Genomic DNA, 20,098 nt, shown 5'->3' with positions numbered 1-20,098 from the left:
TTCTTTTGGTTCTGATATGTTTCTGTGGGTTTCTTCCACTGCTGTAATGTAGTACTTGAATTGCAGGACTGTGGCAGTAGAATATGATAAGAAAGATCTTGTCTCCATCCGTCTCTTCTGCTGAACTCAGCTTATATCTGAAAACCACTTTCTATTTCAATGACATCTTTTCCTACTTTATCTTTCCTGTTATCAGGGCTGGTATTTCAGAAGAAAGCACTGTACTCTGAGTATAGAGAATCAGCCTCCCCTTCAGGATTATTTTCAAGGAATATCTACAGGAATTGATTGTGTGCGCGCGCACACCAAAAAAAAACCTGTTTTCATATCAAAATTATTTGGCTTCATGAAAACCATCTTCACTGAAAAATTCCGTAAGAATAGCAGATGTTTTTAATAACACTGAAATATTTCAATTTTCAAGATTCAATACTAATTTGATAATCAAGCATGAGACACAAGCAGAATTAGATGAGAAAAGGCTTTAACAAACAAGCCATGCAGTCAAGGCCTGAGCTTCTTGTGCAGCTGTGGCACATGGAAAGGGATTAAAGTCACAGTCCACCAATTCAGAAAATGGGAGAGAGGGGTATGGAAAAGACAAAACTTGGACTTGTGCATGGGATTCATTTACATGTAGGGCACTCCCCATCCCCAACTCCTCTACCTCCCACCTACACCCGGAGTGATGCAAAGGGATGGAGGCTGTGGTCAGTCTGTAGCAGATCCTCTTTGCTGCTCCTTCCTCTGCATACTCTTCCCCTGCTCCAGTGGGGTCTTTTCTAGGGGCTGCAGTCATTCGGGACAAATCTGCTCCAGTGTGGGGTCTCCATGGGCTGCAGTCCTTTCAGGATAAACCTGCTCCGCCGTGGTTGTCTCAGCAAGCTGCTGGTGAGTATCTCCTCTGGCATGTGGAGCACCTCCTCCTTTTCTGCCCCTGATGTTCACAGGGCAGTGTCTCATGCTTTTTTCCCCTACCCTTTATGCAACATCGTGTCCTTTCTCACAGGGTGGCTGCAGGCCTGGCCGTGCCCTGCAGTGGGGCCGTTAGAGCTGGCGGGGGCTGGCATGAGGCAACCCTGGCATCACCTCAGGCAGAGGCCCCACAGCACCCCACTGCCAACACCTGAGCCTGGTACAAAGGTCCACAAATGAAATTATCCCCACAGAGTGTGTGCTCCGAACTCCTGTTGATGTTGATAGAGCTTCTGTGTTGTCACTGGATGGAAAGCCATATTCTTCCTGAATCTCTGAGTCCTTGAATGAATTTGCAACATGTATTAATGAAATGTTTCTTTCATGTATATTGTATGAGCACCTCACATTATAATGGCAAAGTACATCCTAATCTGAAAGTGTTATTTTTTTGTTTGGTGAACTGAGTTTGATGGGCTGCCTCATCAGCTTTGCGTCAGAAGCAGCGTTGAGTTTTACATACGCAACTTGAAAATACAGATGCAAAAACTATGGGAATCTGAATCCCTGAATCCCATATGGTAAACAGCTTCATAAAGCAAGCCTGTACTACCACATAGAGAAAGAGATCGATATTCTGAAGGCCCGAATTTGCAATTCCTCATTTCAGTCTTGGAGTCATAGTACAAACGGCATTTAGAGCAGCTTGCAACAGCAGCTTGGCCATTGATTGCAGGGAAGAGAAGGAACTGGGTTTTGGTGTCCAGTGCAGGAAAAGTGAGAAAAAAGGAAGAAAAAAATATTTTGTAGGGTTTAAGTAATAGTAGTAGTAGGAAATGGAGTATTATTAGTTCTGGTTGCTAAGATAATAGAAGTCCAGGTGTAACACAATAATCAAATGTAAAATGCAACATCAGCAAGTGATTGAATCTATTCTAATTTAACTCATTTATGCATTTTTGAACATCCCAAACTATCAGGTGGCACCAAATATTCACAGTAATGATATAACTCTTCTATCTGCAGTCATTAAATATAAAGTCTACTGCTGCAAATTCTGTCCCAGCAGACTGAACAAGTGACTGATAGCACTGCAATTTTGTCACTGCTCCAGCTTCAACATGTCTCCGTGGCTTTTAAATATCTCCAAGGAGGGAGACTCCACGGCATCTTTGGGCAGTCCTTGCTAGTGCTCCATCACCTGCATAGTGAAGTGCTTCCTGATGTTCAGACAGAACCTGTTGTGTTCCAGTTTGTGCCTCTTGCCCTGGCACTGGGCACCTATGAAAAAAGCCTGGGTCCATCTTCTTAACACCCTCTCACAACCTTGTTATGATTGTCTGCTGATCCTGATCCAAACCTCTCAACTGCAGATGGAACAAGTACAAGGAGAGAGAAATGAAAAGTGCAGGTGTGATGTTATCAAGGTCCAATGTTGTCATTTATTATTGGAATAGAACTGCATGAGACAGCCTACCTATTGATCACAATTGTGTTCAGCAGTCTCTAATTGTTGGTTAGGGTCAGGCAGTTGTGAGTGATATGTAACTTGACAAACACTTGAAATATCATCTCTTTTATCACCAGAACTTGGTGTGAACCCCAGATATTACACAATGTATAGGACATTACAAAATGAAATGCATGACTGCATTGAGGCCCTTGTCAAAATCAAAGAAACAAAACAATGCAGTGAAACTGTTGTATTTGTTTAAAGATTGCATATATTTAAAGAGGTCTTTTTAAAAACATAAGATGTTTTTCAGAAGCCTATGATTGTTTAAAGAACACTAAGTTTTTCAGAAACCCATAAAGGAAAGGCATTGTGAACAGATATGTGTACTGTAAACAAGACCTAAGCACCAATATAGCTGAAGTGCAAGAAAATGAATAGGAGGAGCAGTAATTATTTTTAAGCAGTGATAGATTTGTGAATGTTTCTCAATCTACAGTTGTAGTGGTCAGAAAAATTAGTGTGAAAATTACATTATGATTCAAAAGATTTTCTTTCTTCATAAGATTCAATTTTACTGGTAGTCAAATGAAAAAACCTGCCCTCAATAACACAAACTCACTCAAAAGATACCTTAACACGTGAAGTCATTACTGGGTGAAATTATCCCTCATCCTCATTCAGCCAAAACATCATGCCATAAGATGAGGACTGGTCCGAAGTTTTAACCCTGCTTTTTTACAAAGCTGAATGCTATTGTAGGATGTTTTTAAGTTTAGGCAAGTGTTTACATATAACTACACTGAATTATCCCATCTCTTTAATAACTCGGTTTGCATCATAACCAAAGAACATGCAGCACTTCAAAATATATGTTGGATCTCCTTGTGTCTGCTTTAAAGCATCCTTTTAGGGGTTGTCTGCTCTGCAAGGATAGTTAATATATTTCTGGTTGTAGCTTATAGCTTCCTAACTGTTAGAAAATCTGGCTTTTGTGGTTGACTGTACTGAAACCAGCATACCTGACAAAATCATACTGGGCAAAAATATTTGGAAGTAACTTAAATTTATCATTAATTCATCTGTTCATATTTCCATTGCTTATTGCAGGTAACATTTACGTTAGTACTGCTGAGCTGGTGTAATGCAAGGAAGGACACATCATGAAATGGAAACATTATCCTTTTTTGGTCATAGTAGCTGCATGCAGCCTTTCCAGATGTCATCACTTACTGGGTCAGCTTATTCCAGGTAGGTACCTTTTTATTTAAACATGAATGTTCGTATTTTTACAAAACATTTTTATGATGTCACTGTGAATGTGTGCATGTATATACATAAAAGATTTCTTTCTGTGTGTGGGGGGGGGGATAAGTTCAGAAATTTATGTACATAACGGTATATTGCAAACATAATTTAATAAGTGCTGTAGTGTCTGTGCTGCAGTGAATTTTTTTGTTTCGATTATAAAGGACAATATAGAAAAGGAGTGGCCTGAAAATCAAAATATGAGAAGATTAAGGTGGCTATTAAAACATTCCTTTGATTAGCACTGTTGGCAGGGGGAGGAAGTACAGAGTGCAGAACAGACTTGAAGATCAAAGAGAATAGGAAATCTATAGAGATCTTTGCTGAGGAGGAAAATAGCAGGCCACTATAAATGTGAAATAGCTGAAATACAGTGTTTTTGGTGGAATTCAAGACATTGGTAACTGTGCTTCTGTCCACATGTGGCAAGTCTTCTTCGTGCAGAGAAGTGTAGTAAGTGTGTACAAAATCAGCAAAATGCTGTCCAGCCTGTCCAGCTTGAAAGGGGAGGTGGTGAAATAGATAGCTAACCAGTATCACTCTGCTGCAGTGAGCAGTGTTTTTTTTTTTTAATTGAAGCAATGGAGGAAATGGAGGAAACAATTTTATTTTTTTCCCTCTTTAGAATAAACGGGTAAAAACAGCTTTTGAGTCATCATGAATCATTTTCAATATTTATTACGGAAAAACTCAAGTTATGTTCAGTGCTGCTAATAATGGGTATTTACTCATTAAAATGTAGGAAGACCCAGTAGACATATTAAAAGAAAAAAACGTGACACAATGATTTTTTGGTGTTTTTTTCCCCTGTTTTGGATTTGAATAATGTAGACAACTTTATTGGCTGGATTTCTGACTTGAATACACTGTGCATACAGATTTTTTTGTATATACAGTTCTCCGTATATCCGTAGGCAGCTAGTTCAAATATAGACTACTCAATAGAAAGAGAAAGGAACAGGTTTTTCCTTCAAGGGTTTGTTGACCTATAATGAATGGTGGCTCATGGAAGGTAAATTAAGGAAATGAAATGGTACCTTTTTTCTTTCTGATTTTGTTGGTTTCAAATGCGTTATATAGGAGAAGCAAAAAGACTCCAGAATAAGGGAAGATGTAAGTTAAAATTATCATTTTAAAAGTTTGACCTCAGACTTCAAAAATCATTTCAAAGCAATTTACTTGTCAGAAAGACATCTACTGCTCTTTTTAAAAAGAATGCCTGCAGATCCAAATGTATTTGCATGATAGCTACCTCTATCTGCTTTCATTGGTTTCAATTTAGTCATAGTTTTGTAGACACTACTAAAAAGGCTGTTGGCATTGTATTACTTTTTCCGTCAAATTAGTTTCAGAATAAAATCACAGGTGGCATTTTGATTTTGTCCCTGCTTTGTAATTTTCATCACAGACCCTAGACTTGAACCAAGAGATTACTCTGCTTGGCCAGACATCAGTGTGCTTAGACTAGCTGGCAGGGTGCCAGAAGTGCGATTATCACAAGATCAAATAAAGCAGGATTTTTTTTTTCCTTCAAGCAGTTCATCCCATTCATTTTGTTCTTTTCATGACTTTCTTACAAAGGCAAGTCTCTCCTATTTTTTTTTAATGCGCAGAAAGAGAACTGTGCAAAATCTGAAAGTTTCCCCTATATTTAATGGGGAGAAAATAAAAATAATAATGTTTCTTCAGATTTTTTCTGTATTCATGGAATCACTGTAGAATGGTTTGGGTTGGAAGGGACCTTAAAGATGATCTAGTTCCAACCCCCCTGCAATGGGGGTGGGGTGGATTCTTAGATATCACGTCTTCGATATTCAATATTTGATATTCATATTCTTAGATATCAAGATATTATATCTCAATAACAATATATTGGATATTATTGTATCTCAATATAACAGTACATAACAGCTTTTTCTGAGGATTACTAAAAGCACTAAACAGCTAAAATGTGTCTGATCTTAGTACTACTAATTTAAGTATTTTTTGTTTCAGTAAGAAAACTTGCTTTCAAAGCATCAGATTCAATGAAATAATTTTTAGGTTACTTTTCCCGTTATAGAACTCCTTAAAAATTTTATTGTTTCAAACCTTCCAAATCTAAACATCAAAAATGGTTCCAGCTTATTGATGACATAGCTGTAATTTCATGTGACAAACCATCAGAAAAGTGTTAAAGTTTACCCTCAGAACTGGAATTCTTGACTTCAGTAAAATGTGATGAATTTTAATGGTGGTCTTACAACTTTGAAACATTTATTGCATTTTTTTACTGAATCTTTTCATGTATTCTCGTTGAGTCGCACTCTTTTGCATATGGGGTCCACAGGGAAGTACTGTCTCCCCCCTTTATTAAAATCACGGCTGAGTCTTTCATCTCATGTCATTACATCTTACCTCTAATTCACATATAAAATACACTCTCAGTTCCACTATGGCCGTCTCCTGAGGCATAAAGTATCTCTGCCTTGGCATATCTTTATTTAATCAGGGGTTGAACATTGTCTGGGAAAGATGTGATTTGTTTTCTTTTGAGTTGCCTTGCATATTTAAAAGCTGGATAACTTCATAGCTGATTTTGATGATTTTAAAGTGCACTGATCTAAGAAAACTTGACATTAACTAATGCTATATTTTGTCTAAATGCATGCATCGAGCTTTATGTTTTCAGTTAAATCATTGAATTGTTTTAAAGTTTGCAGTTACTACATTGTCAAAAATATTTAAGAACAACAGAAGAACTACAAAACCCACATGCAGAAAAAGACTAATAATTTAAATTGGGATGCTTGTGGTTTTTTTTGTTTTTCCAGTTTTCTTTTGTAAAGGTGGGAACAAGCTTTCAGATTCGTGGTCTGATAACAAAAACAGTAGGAACATTCCTCATGGACCTGGCTGGGCTTGGGATCCTTACTTCAAGCAGGGAGTACTGTGGAAGTGCCATCCATCTGAACTGGAACAGAGGCTAGATATGTGGTATCGAGTTAGTCCTTGAGCTTTACAGAGATGCCTGGACAACAAAAGACTTGTAAAACCACGTAATGACAAATTTTGAATGCTCTTGGTAGATTTAATGGTAGATTTTTATAACAGAATTCTTGTAGATCTTAGAGAGAGGAGGATGAGGAGAGAACTTCTTTTGAACCCAGGTTTTTGAGATTTTGGTAGAAGCTTGTGTACCTCCATGGTCTACACATACTGTCTCCCAGTACTTGAGCAATACTAATGTACTAGAAATCTGGCATTTTCATCATTTTCAAGTAAAAGAAGTGTGTTTTTTTTTATTATTTTTTTCGGACACCTGTTTTGATTTTTAAATGTGAAGTGTATTTCTTTTCTTCAGGAAATAGTTCTCCTTTAGGAGATACATATAAGCAACAAAGTGTAATATATATAAAATATACACAACAGAATGTAAATTTGAGAAATGTTTCACTAGTGAAACTTTGAAACAAATGAAAAAAAACAAAAAACATTCTCTGATAATCATAGAAGCCTACCAAAGTCCTGAAGAGAACCAACTCAGGATTTGACCTCTCCTGAAGTAAACAAGAATATTTTAAATTTTCTATTCCTGAGCATTTCTTGGCTTGCTAATGCAACATTGGAGAAAATATGTTCACTATCCTAGCTTGTTTACCTCTTTCAACAGGAGACAGTTATTAAACATAATGAAACTTTCAGAAATGCAAATGTTCTTTTTTCATTACCTCTAAATTTTAACCAGAGTAGGCACTTTTTGCCTACCTTTAAAGCCATGCTGAGGTGTAAGCTGTCATTTTTGGAATCTAAAGCTTTTATCTAAGAGCTTTCATCAAGTTAATCATAACCCAGTAATGTAAGTCACTCTTCAGGTCTGCCTTTTCTACGAAGTTATTTGGTGTGTTTTTTTTTTTTTTTTTCAAAATCACTTAACTTTTCAATCCTCAAGAATCTGTGATCTGGCTAGTGAAAACAGCTTACAGATTTGCAGGTTCCCTTTGTTACCTGCTTGTCAAACTACTAAATTTTATCTGAATATGGTACTCCAGGTTTCTAAGTGTTTTATACATTCTGACAAGAAATTCGATTTTCTTGTGTCCCTTCAACCTCTGAAGTTGCCCTGAAAAAAATGGTTCCTAGCACTGAAAGATCTTCATTTGTTGCTTAATAAAGATCATGACCATCTTTTATAATGTAGTGTACACACACAAATTCTCCTGTGCTTTTAACATGCCTGAATTAATTTTCAATCAAATATCCAAAATAAATCTGTGATCTGAGTAAGGCATTGAATAGTTCACTTGAAGAATGTATCTAACTTTATGATTTTGCAGATATTTCTGAGGGTAATGTTAAAATATGAAAAGTTTGAACCAACGTAGTCCACAGTTTACTTACTGCCTGTCTTTTGACATAGCCTCAGAGGCAAAAAGAATTGGATTCAGATTCCATGCAAGCCCCTGTTTGTGAAGTTGCAAAGGAACAGTGAAGACTCATTGAGCTAAAGAAATTAAGAGTGACCTTAAAAGTACTCCCTTGATACTTTCTCAAAGAGTAGGACATGTGGATTTAAATTCCTTCAGCTGGGAAATACCTGAGCATAAATTTCACCCATTCTGAGCAAGTTATCCAGCAGCTGAGCTGATATTTACAAAGATGGCAGTTTTGTTGGTTATATTTTTCTATTGGTTTAAAGTAATGATTGTTCATACTTTTGTGATGAGCCAATAAACATTTCAGAGTACCTGAACAGGAAAGCCTCGTTTGTAGGTCAATGGGGAAATAAGGCAGAGGATAGATGCCAAAAAACTCACAACATATGTAAATCTGAGCCTTCTCAGGAGCACGGCTTAAATTCCTTGGAGAATATTAATTCTAAATATGGAAGGACATGATTTTACAGGGTTAAATTTTTAAATATAGGTCCCCAAATTCCATATAAATTTCACTTATTCTGGAGTTGAATCTGAGCCAAAATGAAGTTAACTTTTAGCTACTTTTGATTAAAGCCATATGTACAAAAATGAAAGTGTATAGTTCTGATATGTAGGCACTCATGCAAAAATTTAGGTTACAAGGCACATCTGGAGGTCATTTAGTCTGATTTTTTTTTTCCCCCTCAAAACAATGTTGTCTTCAGAGTTAAATCAGGTTGCACAAGGCCTTGTCTAGCTGAGTGCTGAACATCTCCAGGGATGGAAATATCATAACCTTTTTTGGACACTTCCCCCCCCCCGCCCTTAGAGCCAGCTGGAACTTCTCGTATTTTGTGATCTTGCCTCTTGTCCTTTCACTGCTCACGTCTGAAGGAGAGTCTGGCGTTCGCTTTTGGGAAACTTTCTGTAAGGTAGCTGAAGTCTAATTACAGACTCCTCCCTTGGACTTCTATGTGCTAAACGAACCCATTTTCTTAGCCTCTCCCAGGTTTTCGTATGTCTCAGCCCTCTGATCATTCTAGAGGCTCTCCTCTGGACTCTGTCCCACTTTTCTGTTCCACTCTTGGCATGGCTGTTCTGTTGACAAAATGTAGCAGCAAGAAATGCCCTATATTGGTGCACGTTCTGCAGTAATTTTGTGTTCAAAAGCCTTATGATACATCAGTCTTGGCTATAAATTACATTTTTGTGATCCTAATTTAATATAACTTTAATTAATGCATCTGGAAGTGATGCATAGCAAGGGATGATGATTTAATGTATCATTTTCATTAGTAAGTGCCTCAAAATTTGTGGACAGTGGTATTCAAGGTCAAATTCAGAGAGAGTAGTCAGGCAGTTTAGGCCTTGCAGAGGTCAAGAAACATGTGGAAAGATGTGTTTCTGTCATCTGCGCCCAATCAACGTGAAGCAGACAAAATATTCTTCAAACCAGGTTTGAAACAAATACCTCACCACCTTCCAACCAACACAGACATTAAAAAAAAAAAGATAAAAGATAAAACCCTCAAAACAAGAAAAGCCTGCAAACCTGCACACCTTTTGGTTATCCCTTTGAAAGATAAACCTTACAGTAAAAGTATTTAATAAAATAGACAAAATAAAAAACAAAACATAGAGGAAAAAAATGGTATCTGTGCTCTTGTAAACTCCAGGTTTGTTTTGTACATTCCTAGCACAGACTGTACTGCAACCTTTTGTGGAGAGGAAGCAGTACCAGCTGAAGTCATCTAATTTGACCATGTATGTTTATGCATGTGTATACACATTTGTAAGCGTGCATAACTACATACAGGTATCAGCTGATAACTCCTTACTCAAGGGACATTTTGCATCATGGAGTATTCATTTTTCTGTGAGGTGCAGGTTAATACGTCATCCTTGCAAAATATTTGAAAAATGTATTTATATCCCAACACTGATAAATTAATGCTAGATCACATTGTTATGCTATAATGTATATGTTATCAAGGAAACATGGTGTTTCCATGAAATGATATCAGGAACGATATCACTGTGTATAATTTCTGTTATTATGGTACAAAATGGATTACTTAAAAACACAAGAGATAATCATTTCTTGTTATAAAATGGCAGCTGTATATACTGTTGTATGGCAATCATTACACTGTTTTCAGTTAATCTACCTCCGTAATGATGTGTAATTTACCTAGTCATCCATCTCTGCTGATAGAAGCAAGAAAACTAAAAACACATAGCAGTTTTTTCTTAATTTTAAATATTGTGACTAAAATTCTTCTGAGTCTATCTGACATACGCCAGCTGATTTTTACAATTTTGTCAGTTACCAATCTGTTTGACTGTGACTGACATAAGCACATGTTCGAAGTTCTCAAATTATTTCTCATTCCTTGGCTTTATGGTTTCACCTGAAGTTTTTTATGCTTTTTTTTGTTTGTTTGTTTGTTTGTTTGCCTCCTCTCCTTTCTTGGCAGTATGACAAAGGTTTGGAATTCCTATCACTAGAAATGCTGTGCCTTGAAAGAGGACAAATGTTGAAGGGGAGAAAAAAAAAATCCCAGCACATGCCTTGCCTCCCAGAGATTGTCACTGTGTACACTGAGGTCTTAATAAATAAAAAGATTGCCAGCTGTACTTCAACTCGTGGCTCCTTTATTAGCCTTTAGAAAGAAAGAAATAAAGCATGATGCTTTATTTAATCGTCTGAATATACGGAGACAAACGAAGAGGCACAGTAATCAGTAGTCTGCAAGGCACTTAATGAAGAAATCCGTATTTTTAATCTAGGTGTAGAACACGTACCTATTCTGCTTTTATGATGTGGCCTTTGTGTTGAGCCTGTCTAGAAGAGCACATGTGCTGCACCGTCTTCCTAATTAAGTCATCAAAATGCACTGGAGCAAACTGAGTGACTTGCGTAGACCAATATAAGTAATTTTAGTTCCTCTATTGCTTTGTTAATAGAAAGTGGCACTGTTCTAGATTATGACTGATAGAGGTTAGACGATACAGCCTGCTCTTATTGTGCCTGGAGGTAGACCCTTCTCTAAGTAGCTTCTGTGTATATGTAAGAAGGGGGCACTTTGCTTTGTTTCCCTTTTTCTCTTACTTCTTGAGGATGTAATCACAGATGCATTTCCTCCTTCCCACCCCATCCCCCAAATTCCTGTCTGTGATTATCCTCAAAGCACAGAGATAGTCTACTTGTTCTGAATATAGTGAAGGAATATTTTCCAAAACTGATCTCAAAACCAAAGTTTTGGGAAGGGTATCCACTAAAATTAGGAGATAAGTAATAAGAAAATATGTCCACAATGACAGTCAAGCTCTTGACAACAAAAGTTTTGATATATATAATGAGTAGGGAATCTTTTCTTTTTGATATGGATTTGATTGGCCACTGCTTGAGATTTTGTTTAAAAAAAAATAATAACAACAACGAAATTGTAGACTGGATTCTGATGCTTTTATTGGCAAAACTGCTGGTAAATACTCATTGTTTGCTTCACAAATAGTCTTACTTGAAGCTCTACGTTTTAGAGATAAAATATATTAATTATAAGACTGACAGTCAGGCCTTGAATATCTCTTATAGGCATTACAAACTCACGGTTTCTTAGTCTTGTGACGCTCCAAAATTGGTAGCAAGGTTACTGTACAGATGTTTGCATATAATAATCTAAGAACGCATTTGCTTGAATTCTACTGTAAAGACTGTGTTTCGTGCAGTTAATGAAGAATCTGGCACAAACACTATATATATATTTATAGATAATGGAAACATAATTTTGACCAGAACTTGTTCTACCTAAATTAGAACTAACAAGGATACAATATTTTTACATGATTTATCAATTGTCCTGAGATTAATCGTTGGTTACAAATGTACAACACAAAATGACATAGAGTCTCTATTGAATTTAATTTTTATTTAGATGATGAATCTGTTAGACCTTCAAAGCAACTTAATGTCTTTAACATCAATTATAAAACTAATTTCAGTCATATCAGTGAAAGAATGTAACAATTTACAAGGGTGTTTTTACACTTATCATTATTCAAGGGGTTACCGCAGGCACATCTATACTTGCTAATTTATTTTCAGCACTGTGTAATAGGGTGTCTATGGATGCTTTATTAAATATTTTAATAAGTGTCAAATGTATTTGCACAATTTCTGCCTTGACAAAGGGTGGTTTATATACACCTGTATCTGCATATGGAAAAAAAAGAAATATATATCCTTTTGTCAGAGACTGCCACTTTATCCACCTTATTTTTGCTCTAGATTCACAGGAAATTACTACCTTCTGCTTAATCTGAATTTTAAATCATAGTGCAACCGGTGAAAGCAAGCAAGTCATATTTTAAGATATTTCTCACCCTTAACTGTTAGATTGACACTAACATCTTTAAGTATTTATACTATATACATCATCACGTTATCAGTACGGCAATATGTATATGATTAGTTGCTGTGTTCTTTATTCCAGCTATTTTAAAAAGTGTATTATTGTTAATAACAGCATAAATATTTTTCATACATTAATTATTGTACATTAGTTGTCAAAATAGCATGTCAAATGTTCTTTGTATGTTACTACTAGATCAGGCAACCTACCTTCCTCTGTTGTATGAAAACAAAGAGCCACCTATCCTTTAAAAATGATTTTTGCTTAGGGCATTCTTACAGACTACCATGAAGATAAAAGAACCTTTAACAGTGCTGTGAAGCACATCTGGTTAGTCATTTACTGTTAAGTTCCTGTGTTTAGACATTTCTTTAATTACATTTTGGGTGGCTTTTTTCTTTTTTTTTTTTTTAAATCCTCACATACATTTCCCTAAGGATAAAATTTAATGATATTGTTTAGAACTTGCTTTTTAAACCAGATCATAAATGACTGAGGTTTATGCCTATTTCATTTTGACATGCAGCTGATGTGACCTCCAAGGTCACGCTTTTAATATATGAAAATAAAAAGGCAGCTAATGGTACCCAACAAAAGGATGTGCTGCTTTTTGTCATCTTCCTCTCTCTCTCTATTTGCAGTTATGCCCTTCAAGATTTTATTTACATACAGCACTCCCTACTAAGTAAGATTAAGCAATTTCCTGTTCACTGTATGTCCGTCTGGCACTTAAGAGTTAAATGTTTAGGTGTAAAATTAAAGATTTTGTTCATGTACAGTACTATTTCAGAAAACATACTAATTTAGTATCCTTCATCTAAAAACATGGCACCACATGCATAAAGTTGATGACTTGTGTGTTTTGAAATTAATGTTTAATCATGTCTTCTTTAATCATATGTTACAGTAAAATTTCTGAGAGTTAATACTTGAAATCTGCTGTATACTTAAGCTTCTTTGCTGATTTGGCCTGTAACACATAAACATCACAGTTTTGAAAAGCGTGGCACCCATGGCCAATTTGATCAGTTGGTTTCCATCATCTCCTTTTGCCACATGTCTAAGTGCATGTTTGTTTGCAGATGGTAGCTGATAAGCTGCATTTTTTCTGGCTACAGATCAGGACTATGCATTCTGTTAATTCAGAATTGGTGCAAACAGAGGTTAAAGCCTGCAGATGTTCATGATACTATTTTCCACTGAGGACCTGGGACATTTTGGGTTCATCAAGAGTGTATAGGTGGTTAAATAAGAACTAAGTCATTGCTTGATTATGTTCAGTTGCCTCTTTAATCTGTTCTCTGATAAACAAATGGGAACTAGAAAATAATGAATCTTTATACAAGTTTTCCTATATTTTACTATTTCTTTTGTGTTTATCACCAGTTTATAACATCTCATACTTTCGTCTTTCACTTTTTCATTTGTTTATAATCCCAAATACTTGTGATTGGCTCTATGGTAAGCTTTAGGTTAACTTCAGTCAACGTTGCACAGAGAAGATAGTATCTATCCTTAAATGTCAGCGTGGTGGCCTGCTTCTGACGTATCACTCATGGGGGCTTCTGATTCTATGTTTAGGCTGGAGCTGTTGCAGGGAATACAGATTCTTTACCTTTGTTTTAACATATGCCATGAACAAGCTAATTTGGATTAGTCTCAGATACACAGATCAAAAGTGGTGCTTGAATCCCATGGTGTTCTGTCCTAAACTTTCAAAAAATGCAGACTATCCTGACTTAGCGCTCAAAATACAGAAAACTTAGGTGTATGAAGAAGACAGTGATTACTGTCTACCTTCCTTGTTTCTTTTCCATTCCTTTAAAACACATCTTTTTCAAAATTTCACTGTCTGTGAAAGGGCTTACTATATAGAGAGGCCAAAATGTTAACTTTGTTTGTCTCCTCCCACATTCACACAGCTTACCTGAACTGAGCTCTCTGCTGTCATGGCTAGATTACTTGTGGGACCTGAGCTAGCTTATTTAAAGCCTGGGACCTTGACTTTACACTGACAGTTCTTTCACTGTCTGCGGTCTTTATTTCCTACTGCTTTTCTTGTGGGACTTGATAGTGTTTTATCCTATTGTAGACACATTTAAAATTATAATATGGCTTGTGAATGAAATAGGCCTCTAATTTATGTTTTTTTTCAGAAATATTCCATCCTTTTTTTTTTTGGTCTACTGTGGTTTTTGAAAGACTATACAAAGGAGGGCTTTTTAACAGAAACATTAGAAGAAATAGTTGTGCATGTTGTAGCAGGAAAGTCTGAATCATCTAGTATTTCAAAGGAATTAAGTGCAATGAGAAAAAGGATGGTTTGAGGTCAGTCATACCTTATGAAAGTATTCAGTCAGTGTCAAGTTGGCTTTGAGCTCTCATTAGAAATATTTAACCTTTCTATTACTGCAGAAATTCCAATCAATCTACATTATAGTCACCTTGCAAGAACTGAGAGAAAACCCTTGGTCAGCATTTGCAGAACAGTCTGTTTTGCTCCTTCAGAAAAACTGACAGAATCTTGATTATTAAAAATGAACTAGTATATCCTCTTTTCAGAAAACACCAAAAGCAGATATATTAGACATGGAAACATCAGTAATATGTTTAAAATTGATGAAAGCGCATTTTCCACATTTTTGGAAGCTAAAGGAAGTTCTAGAGTAAAACTGTTGCAGTTTCATTCTAGGCTGATTGCATGAAATCCATATTGTAATAGATGGTGACATAGGCATTCATGTACATAGCAAAGGATAAACAAAATTTTAATGCTACAGAGCCAAATTAACAAATTCCACTTAACGGCCATGGGACACTTGCAGACACCGTTAAAACTTGCTTATGAATTGACTTGTGTCAAATTAAAGAGTTAAGTGATTCTGGTGAAAACTTCATTTTACTTCCTATTTTAATCTTTAGTATGTGTCTTTATTCAGTCTCATAGAGGTACATCAGCAGATATTCTGTTGTACTTGGTTCATCGTTTTTCATTTTCTGGTTGTGAAATAATACCATTTCTCTGCAGAATTGCTCCTACCTCATGGATATTTGTGTGTTTTTTTTTTTATTTTTATTTTGACTACGGAGAGATTTTAGCCTGTTTATGTAAAGAAGTTGAATATGTAGGAGTAGCGTGAAGCTTTTATACTTCTGGAATTATTTTTTTATTTCCTGTTCAGTTAGAAATATACAGCAAAGTTCTCAGTCATTTGGAAAGTTTATTTCGGGTTTTAGTAATGATAAAGCAATGAACATGGCTATATGATTTATAGGTCCTAATAATGGGAACTTTCTTCTGACTAGCTTAATTATTTTGGACTGAAATTTTCTCTGCTTCCAAGGAATACAAATTCCTGTGTTTGTTTAATGTAAGGGAAATGGTTCTGATATATAGATAGATAGGTAAAGGAAAGATCAGATAAAACAACTTCTTTTTTTTTTCCACTTGTTAGTACATAGTTAACATCTTGGTGCAGGAATTTGAAATTCAGCAGTGAGACTTGCTTGACATCTTACTGACAGCTCTTTGAAAACTTAACTCAAATTTATAAGTTGTATAAGGCCCTGAAATTTCAGATCAGCAGCTGATACTGGTTTTGACACATTGGAATTTGTGAGAAATTCTTTCAAAGTTCTTAAACTGGAAATGATGAGCAAGAATTTCTCTGTGATCATTGCTTATGAAGAATAGGAACTGGACTTTGGAGAGAGATCAGGAAGATTACCCAATCCTTCATTCTCTTAAGGTGATACAAAATAAATTCCCAAGAGAGAGCTGCTGAACGGAAGAGCCAGTTCAACAAAAAAGGTGTGGGAAAAGTATCAGAAGGTGTTTTATTAATGAATTAGGAAAACAGAGATTTTGCTGTGGAATTTGACATGATGGGAAAAAAGAGTGGGACAAGGAAAGGAAGACGAACATAACAGAGGGATTGGTGCAGAATGGCTGCTACTGTAGGACCAGCAGCAGTAAGAGCCTGGAAATAAATGTGGGAAGTCCAGGTCTCGTCCTTCAGTGCCTTCAGAGACTGATATCCTATTTGTGCTTTTCTGTGTTGAATTGTTTAAATAGATCCATATCTCTGCCCCCTTCAGACTAAAAAGTAAAGTGCAGGGAAGGAGTTGCTGTGTTGACTTTCATATTGAGATTACTCTTGGTACCAACTGGATGCTCTTCAATAGTTTCCTCAGCCCCAGGAGTTAGGAATCACTCCTGGACTGCCTACTTCTATTCTGAGGCTGTGTAGTTCCTAATGATGAAGAACAGGAAGAGGGCTGGCCAAGGAAATGCCATAGAATGGATTATAATGAAAGAAAATTAGTCACAAAATTAAATGTTTAGGTTGTGAAGAATTCATCACCAGTATTTCAGTTAAGTGAATGAATATTTTTTGTTGCAGTTGATAATGCTCGCACTCAGACTATTTATCTTAGATTACCCTGTTTTGTATGATATCATTTCATGCTGTCCACATTGTTAAAATTCCTTTTGCAGATACCCTATCGTGTACAATAATGTTCTGTAAGTATGCTAGAAATCTTTCTGCACATATAGTGTTGTCATCTTTTTAACTTGGTTTAGCTTATCTCATAGTATGGTATGTCTGAGCATTAATAAATTCGGCCACTCTTGTTTTTTTTAATTACTCTCCTTCCTCCAGTAGTCTTGGAATCCATTAACAATTTTTTTTTTTGTGATGGAACAGAGAAAGAGAATCCAGGGAGATATAAAATACATATGGGAATTAGCAGCTGCATAGAGAGAGAGAGACCCAGATTAGTACCCCTAGCCATCAGCACATGGTGTAGCTCAGGATGTGTACATGTTGGGGTTTGAGTAGATGTAACTAGAGGGCTTGTAGTATAGAGGAGGAAGGAAGAAAGGAAAAGACATGCAGAAGGGCATGGGGGACTGGAGGAGAAAGGAAATCACTGGTGAAAGGATTTCAGAGGGGGTTTCACAAATACGTAGAAGGATCAAATGGGAGAATGTAAGAGAATAGGGGCTCGTGCTGTTTTAGACTTATTGTTTGTGGAACAATTTCATTTTCTATAATATCTGTGTCTGAATGCATAGTGCTTCCAGGCTGCAGCCAGGGTACTCTCATTAAGAACTACTGTTTTTATGTTGCCTGTCATGTTTCCTATGCACGTACAGAGAACCGGAATCCATCCATACAGCTGCCACAGGTTTCCTAAGTGCTGCTGCACAAGAAGCTTCAAACTGCTGGCAGGTAGCCATTAGTAGTTCACACCTCGTTTCATCACAGAATATTATTAAGGTGTGAAATATTCTTTAAAAAATGAAACCTGCTGTGTCTGATCTTATATGAACCAAATTTGTGGAAACTCTAGGTGTTTTGAATGGTAGGACCACACTCCTTACCACTATTATAGTGTTAGAAATAATACCTTACGTTCTGTATCACATTTTTTTTTCCTAACATATCTACTGATTCATAGGCCTAAACTTTCTGTTTACAGGATTTGGAGGGAGAAATCAATAGGTGTACCCACAATTAAGTTTCAGTATTACTGTATGCAGAACTCTGAATGTAATTGTTCAGAAATGGCAGCCTAACAGCACTGTAACTTTCATTTAAAACAAAACAAAACAAAAAAAAAACAAAACTGAAGTACACAAATATTTGCAAACAGAAGAAAAAATATTTACAAATAACTTCTCAAAACAGGAAATCATGGTTTTCTTTATATGCACTTCCTATTGCTGTATTCTCTCCCTCAGTGAAAGTCTCCAGCCTACTGTCCAGCCCCATCAAACTCCTGTCAAACGGGCAGAATTTTTTCATCTCTGTTTTGGTGCTGTGTTCTTCATCCATCCAACTAGTTTCACCAATGCAGAATCTGACTCAAAATGCTTGCAGCTGAGTGGATCACCGGGGTTCTAACAACCCCATAAGGAGGGGCAGTTCAGAGTGTAGCAGATGTGTGCTAGATGCATTTTGGGGTTGCCCTCTGTAGTTGTATGTTGTCTCCCTTCACTAAAGAAAGAGTTTGGATTTACCTTTGAACAGGTAAAATCCCATCCTTAGCATCTGCTACTTCTCTTTTGACAACTGGGCTGCCTCTAGACTAAATAGTGGATACGCTGTTGTTTATCTTGCACGTGTTCGTCATGTAATTATCCAAATCAAGGATCAAGGCAAAGAGTACTGTGGCTCTCTTGTAGCCCACGCATTCCTGTTTTCTTTCCAGGAGAACTAAAGGCTGGGATAAAGGTCCTTGGTACTTGCCTGAAGTAAAGATCAGACTGAGGAAATATTGCTAGGTCCACTAATTTAGATGTGGCATGGAAGTCTTCATCAGAGTTTAAATATGAGGCCTTTCCCATTGTCAAGCTGATGAGCGGCCTAATGATCATATGTTACAGGAAAGGTATTTTTCCCAACCTATTGTGGCAGCAAGTCCAAATTATGCAGAAGGCTTGTAAGCTGTAATGCAGAATGGGGGGAAGTATTTGGGATTCATTAGTAATTGAGGCTGTGGAAATGTGATATATTTCATTACATTGTTTGGACATTGTGCTGTCAGAAACGAGGAATTTTGAAACCATTTGCAAAGTCTTCAGCATGCTCTTGGAAAGGACTGTGGAAGGAGCCTGCTGGAAGTCTTGAAGCATGAGTCACAAGCGTCAGCAGCTGGGCCAAAGCATCTCTGGTCTCAGAAGGGGAAAAAGATTTATGCTAAGAGTTTTAACTGCAGGCACATTGCCTGTAAGCTAATCAATCTCAGGAAGCATAAAAGCTCAACCAAGTAAAGCCTGAGGAAATAAATTAGGGAGTAGTTACAAAGGTCTGAGTGCATTCCAGCTTGAATGTTAAATGGAGACACCTGAGGTGGGCCCCTCTGCAGCCAAGGTTAAAGTGGGCTGAATTATTCCTTGACTACATGTGTCTCTGCATTGACTGAAGAAGGAACCAGTATAGATACCTGGTGAGTGTCTGATATGAGATCAAGTATATCAAGTCCTTTTATCTCATCTAGAGAAGATCTGAAGAGCCTTCTTGGCAAATAATCCAGCTACACTCTCCAAGCTAATAACCACATTCTCACTTTCTGTTGAGACAGGAACATGTATGCTATGTACAAAGTAGTACCAATGTTGTAAAGCAGCCTTTGCATCACTTGCTCTAGTATGCATAAAGCAATTTCTTTTTTTATACTCCTCAGATGCCTCAGCTTCTTCAGCTGTCAGGCCTCGAGGACAATTCTATTTTTGTCACAGAGTGTGTATGTAGAGAGAGGTGATTAAATTTCAGGGTACTACTCTTTGTGACTACTTTTCTCCACTTCTTGGAATTAAAAAAATAAAAATAGGAAATGCTTAAGGATGTAGTTTAAGGGGGGACAAAATAGGAATTACTACAGGAAATTAGTTACAGCAATGTTTTTTAATAATTATGAAGCATTGGTTCACAGTCTTAAAGATGACAACAAAATGAAATATTGCAGATAGATATTGTGACCAGTGTTTGTTCAGCCTATGCACTGAAAGAGGTGTTCTACCATGTTAATAAACTTTACACTATTACATATACAAAAGAAAAGAATGGGAAAAAAATGAGCTTTTTACATAGAACTGTTAG

The 20,098-nt window shown here is 36.6% G+C and overlaps 1 protein-coding gene across 2 annotated transcripts in view; it reads left to right on the top strand.

Annotated features, from left to right (window-relative positions):
* Window positions 1–20,098, top strand: part of ROBO1 (roundabout guidance receptor 1) — a 702,920-nt gene that overhangs the window by 52,989 nt on the left and 629,833 nt on the right. For both annotated transcript variants that reach the window (XM_080587354.1, XM_080587355.1), the window contains exon 2: window positions 3,479–3,619. In XM_080587354.1, coding sequence (XP_080443480.1) covers window positions 3,532–3,619 — 88 coding nt within the window. In that variant the 5' untranslated portion in view covers window positions 3,479–3,531. The remainder of the gene's footprint in view (window positions 1–3,478; window positions 3,620–20,098) is intronic.

This window comes from Anser brachyrhynchus (genome assembly GCF_964034855.1).
Source record: "Anser brachyrhynchus genome assembly, chromosome: 1".
Taxonomy (NCBI): domain Eukaryota; kingdom Metazoa; phylum Chordata; class Aves; order Anseriformes; family Anatidae; genus Anser; species Anser brachyrhynchus.
The sequence above is the reverse complement of the archived record's forward strand: the minus strand, read 5'-3'. Positions and strand labels throughout refer to the sequence as shown.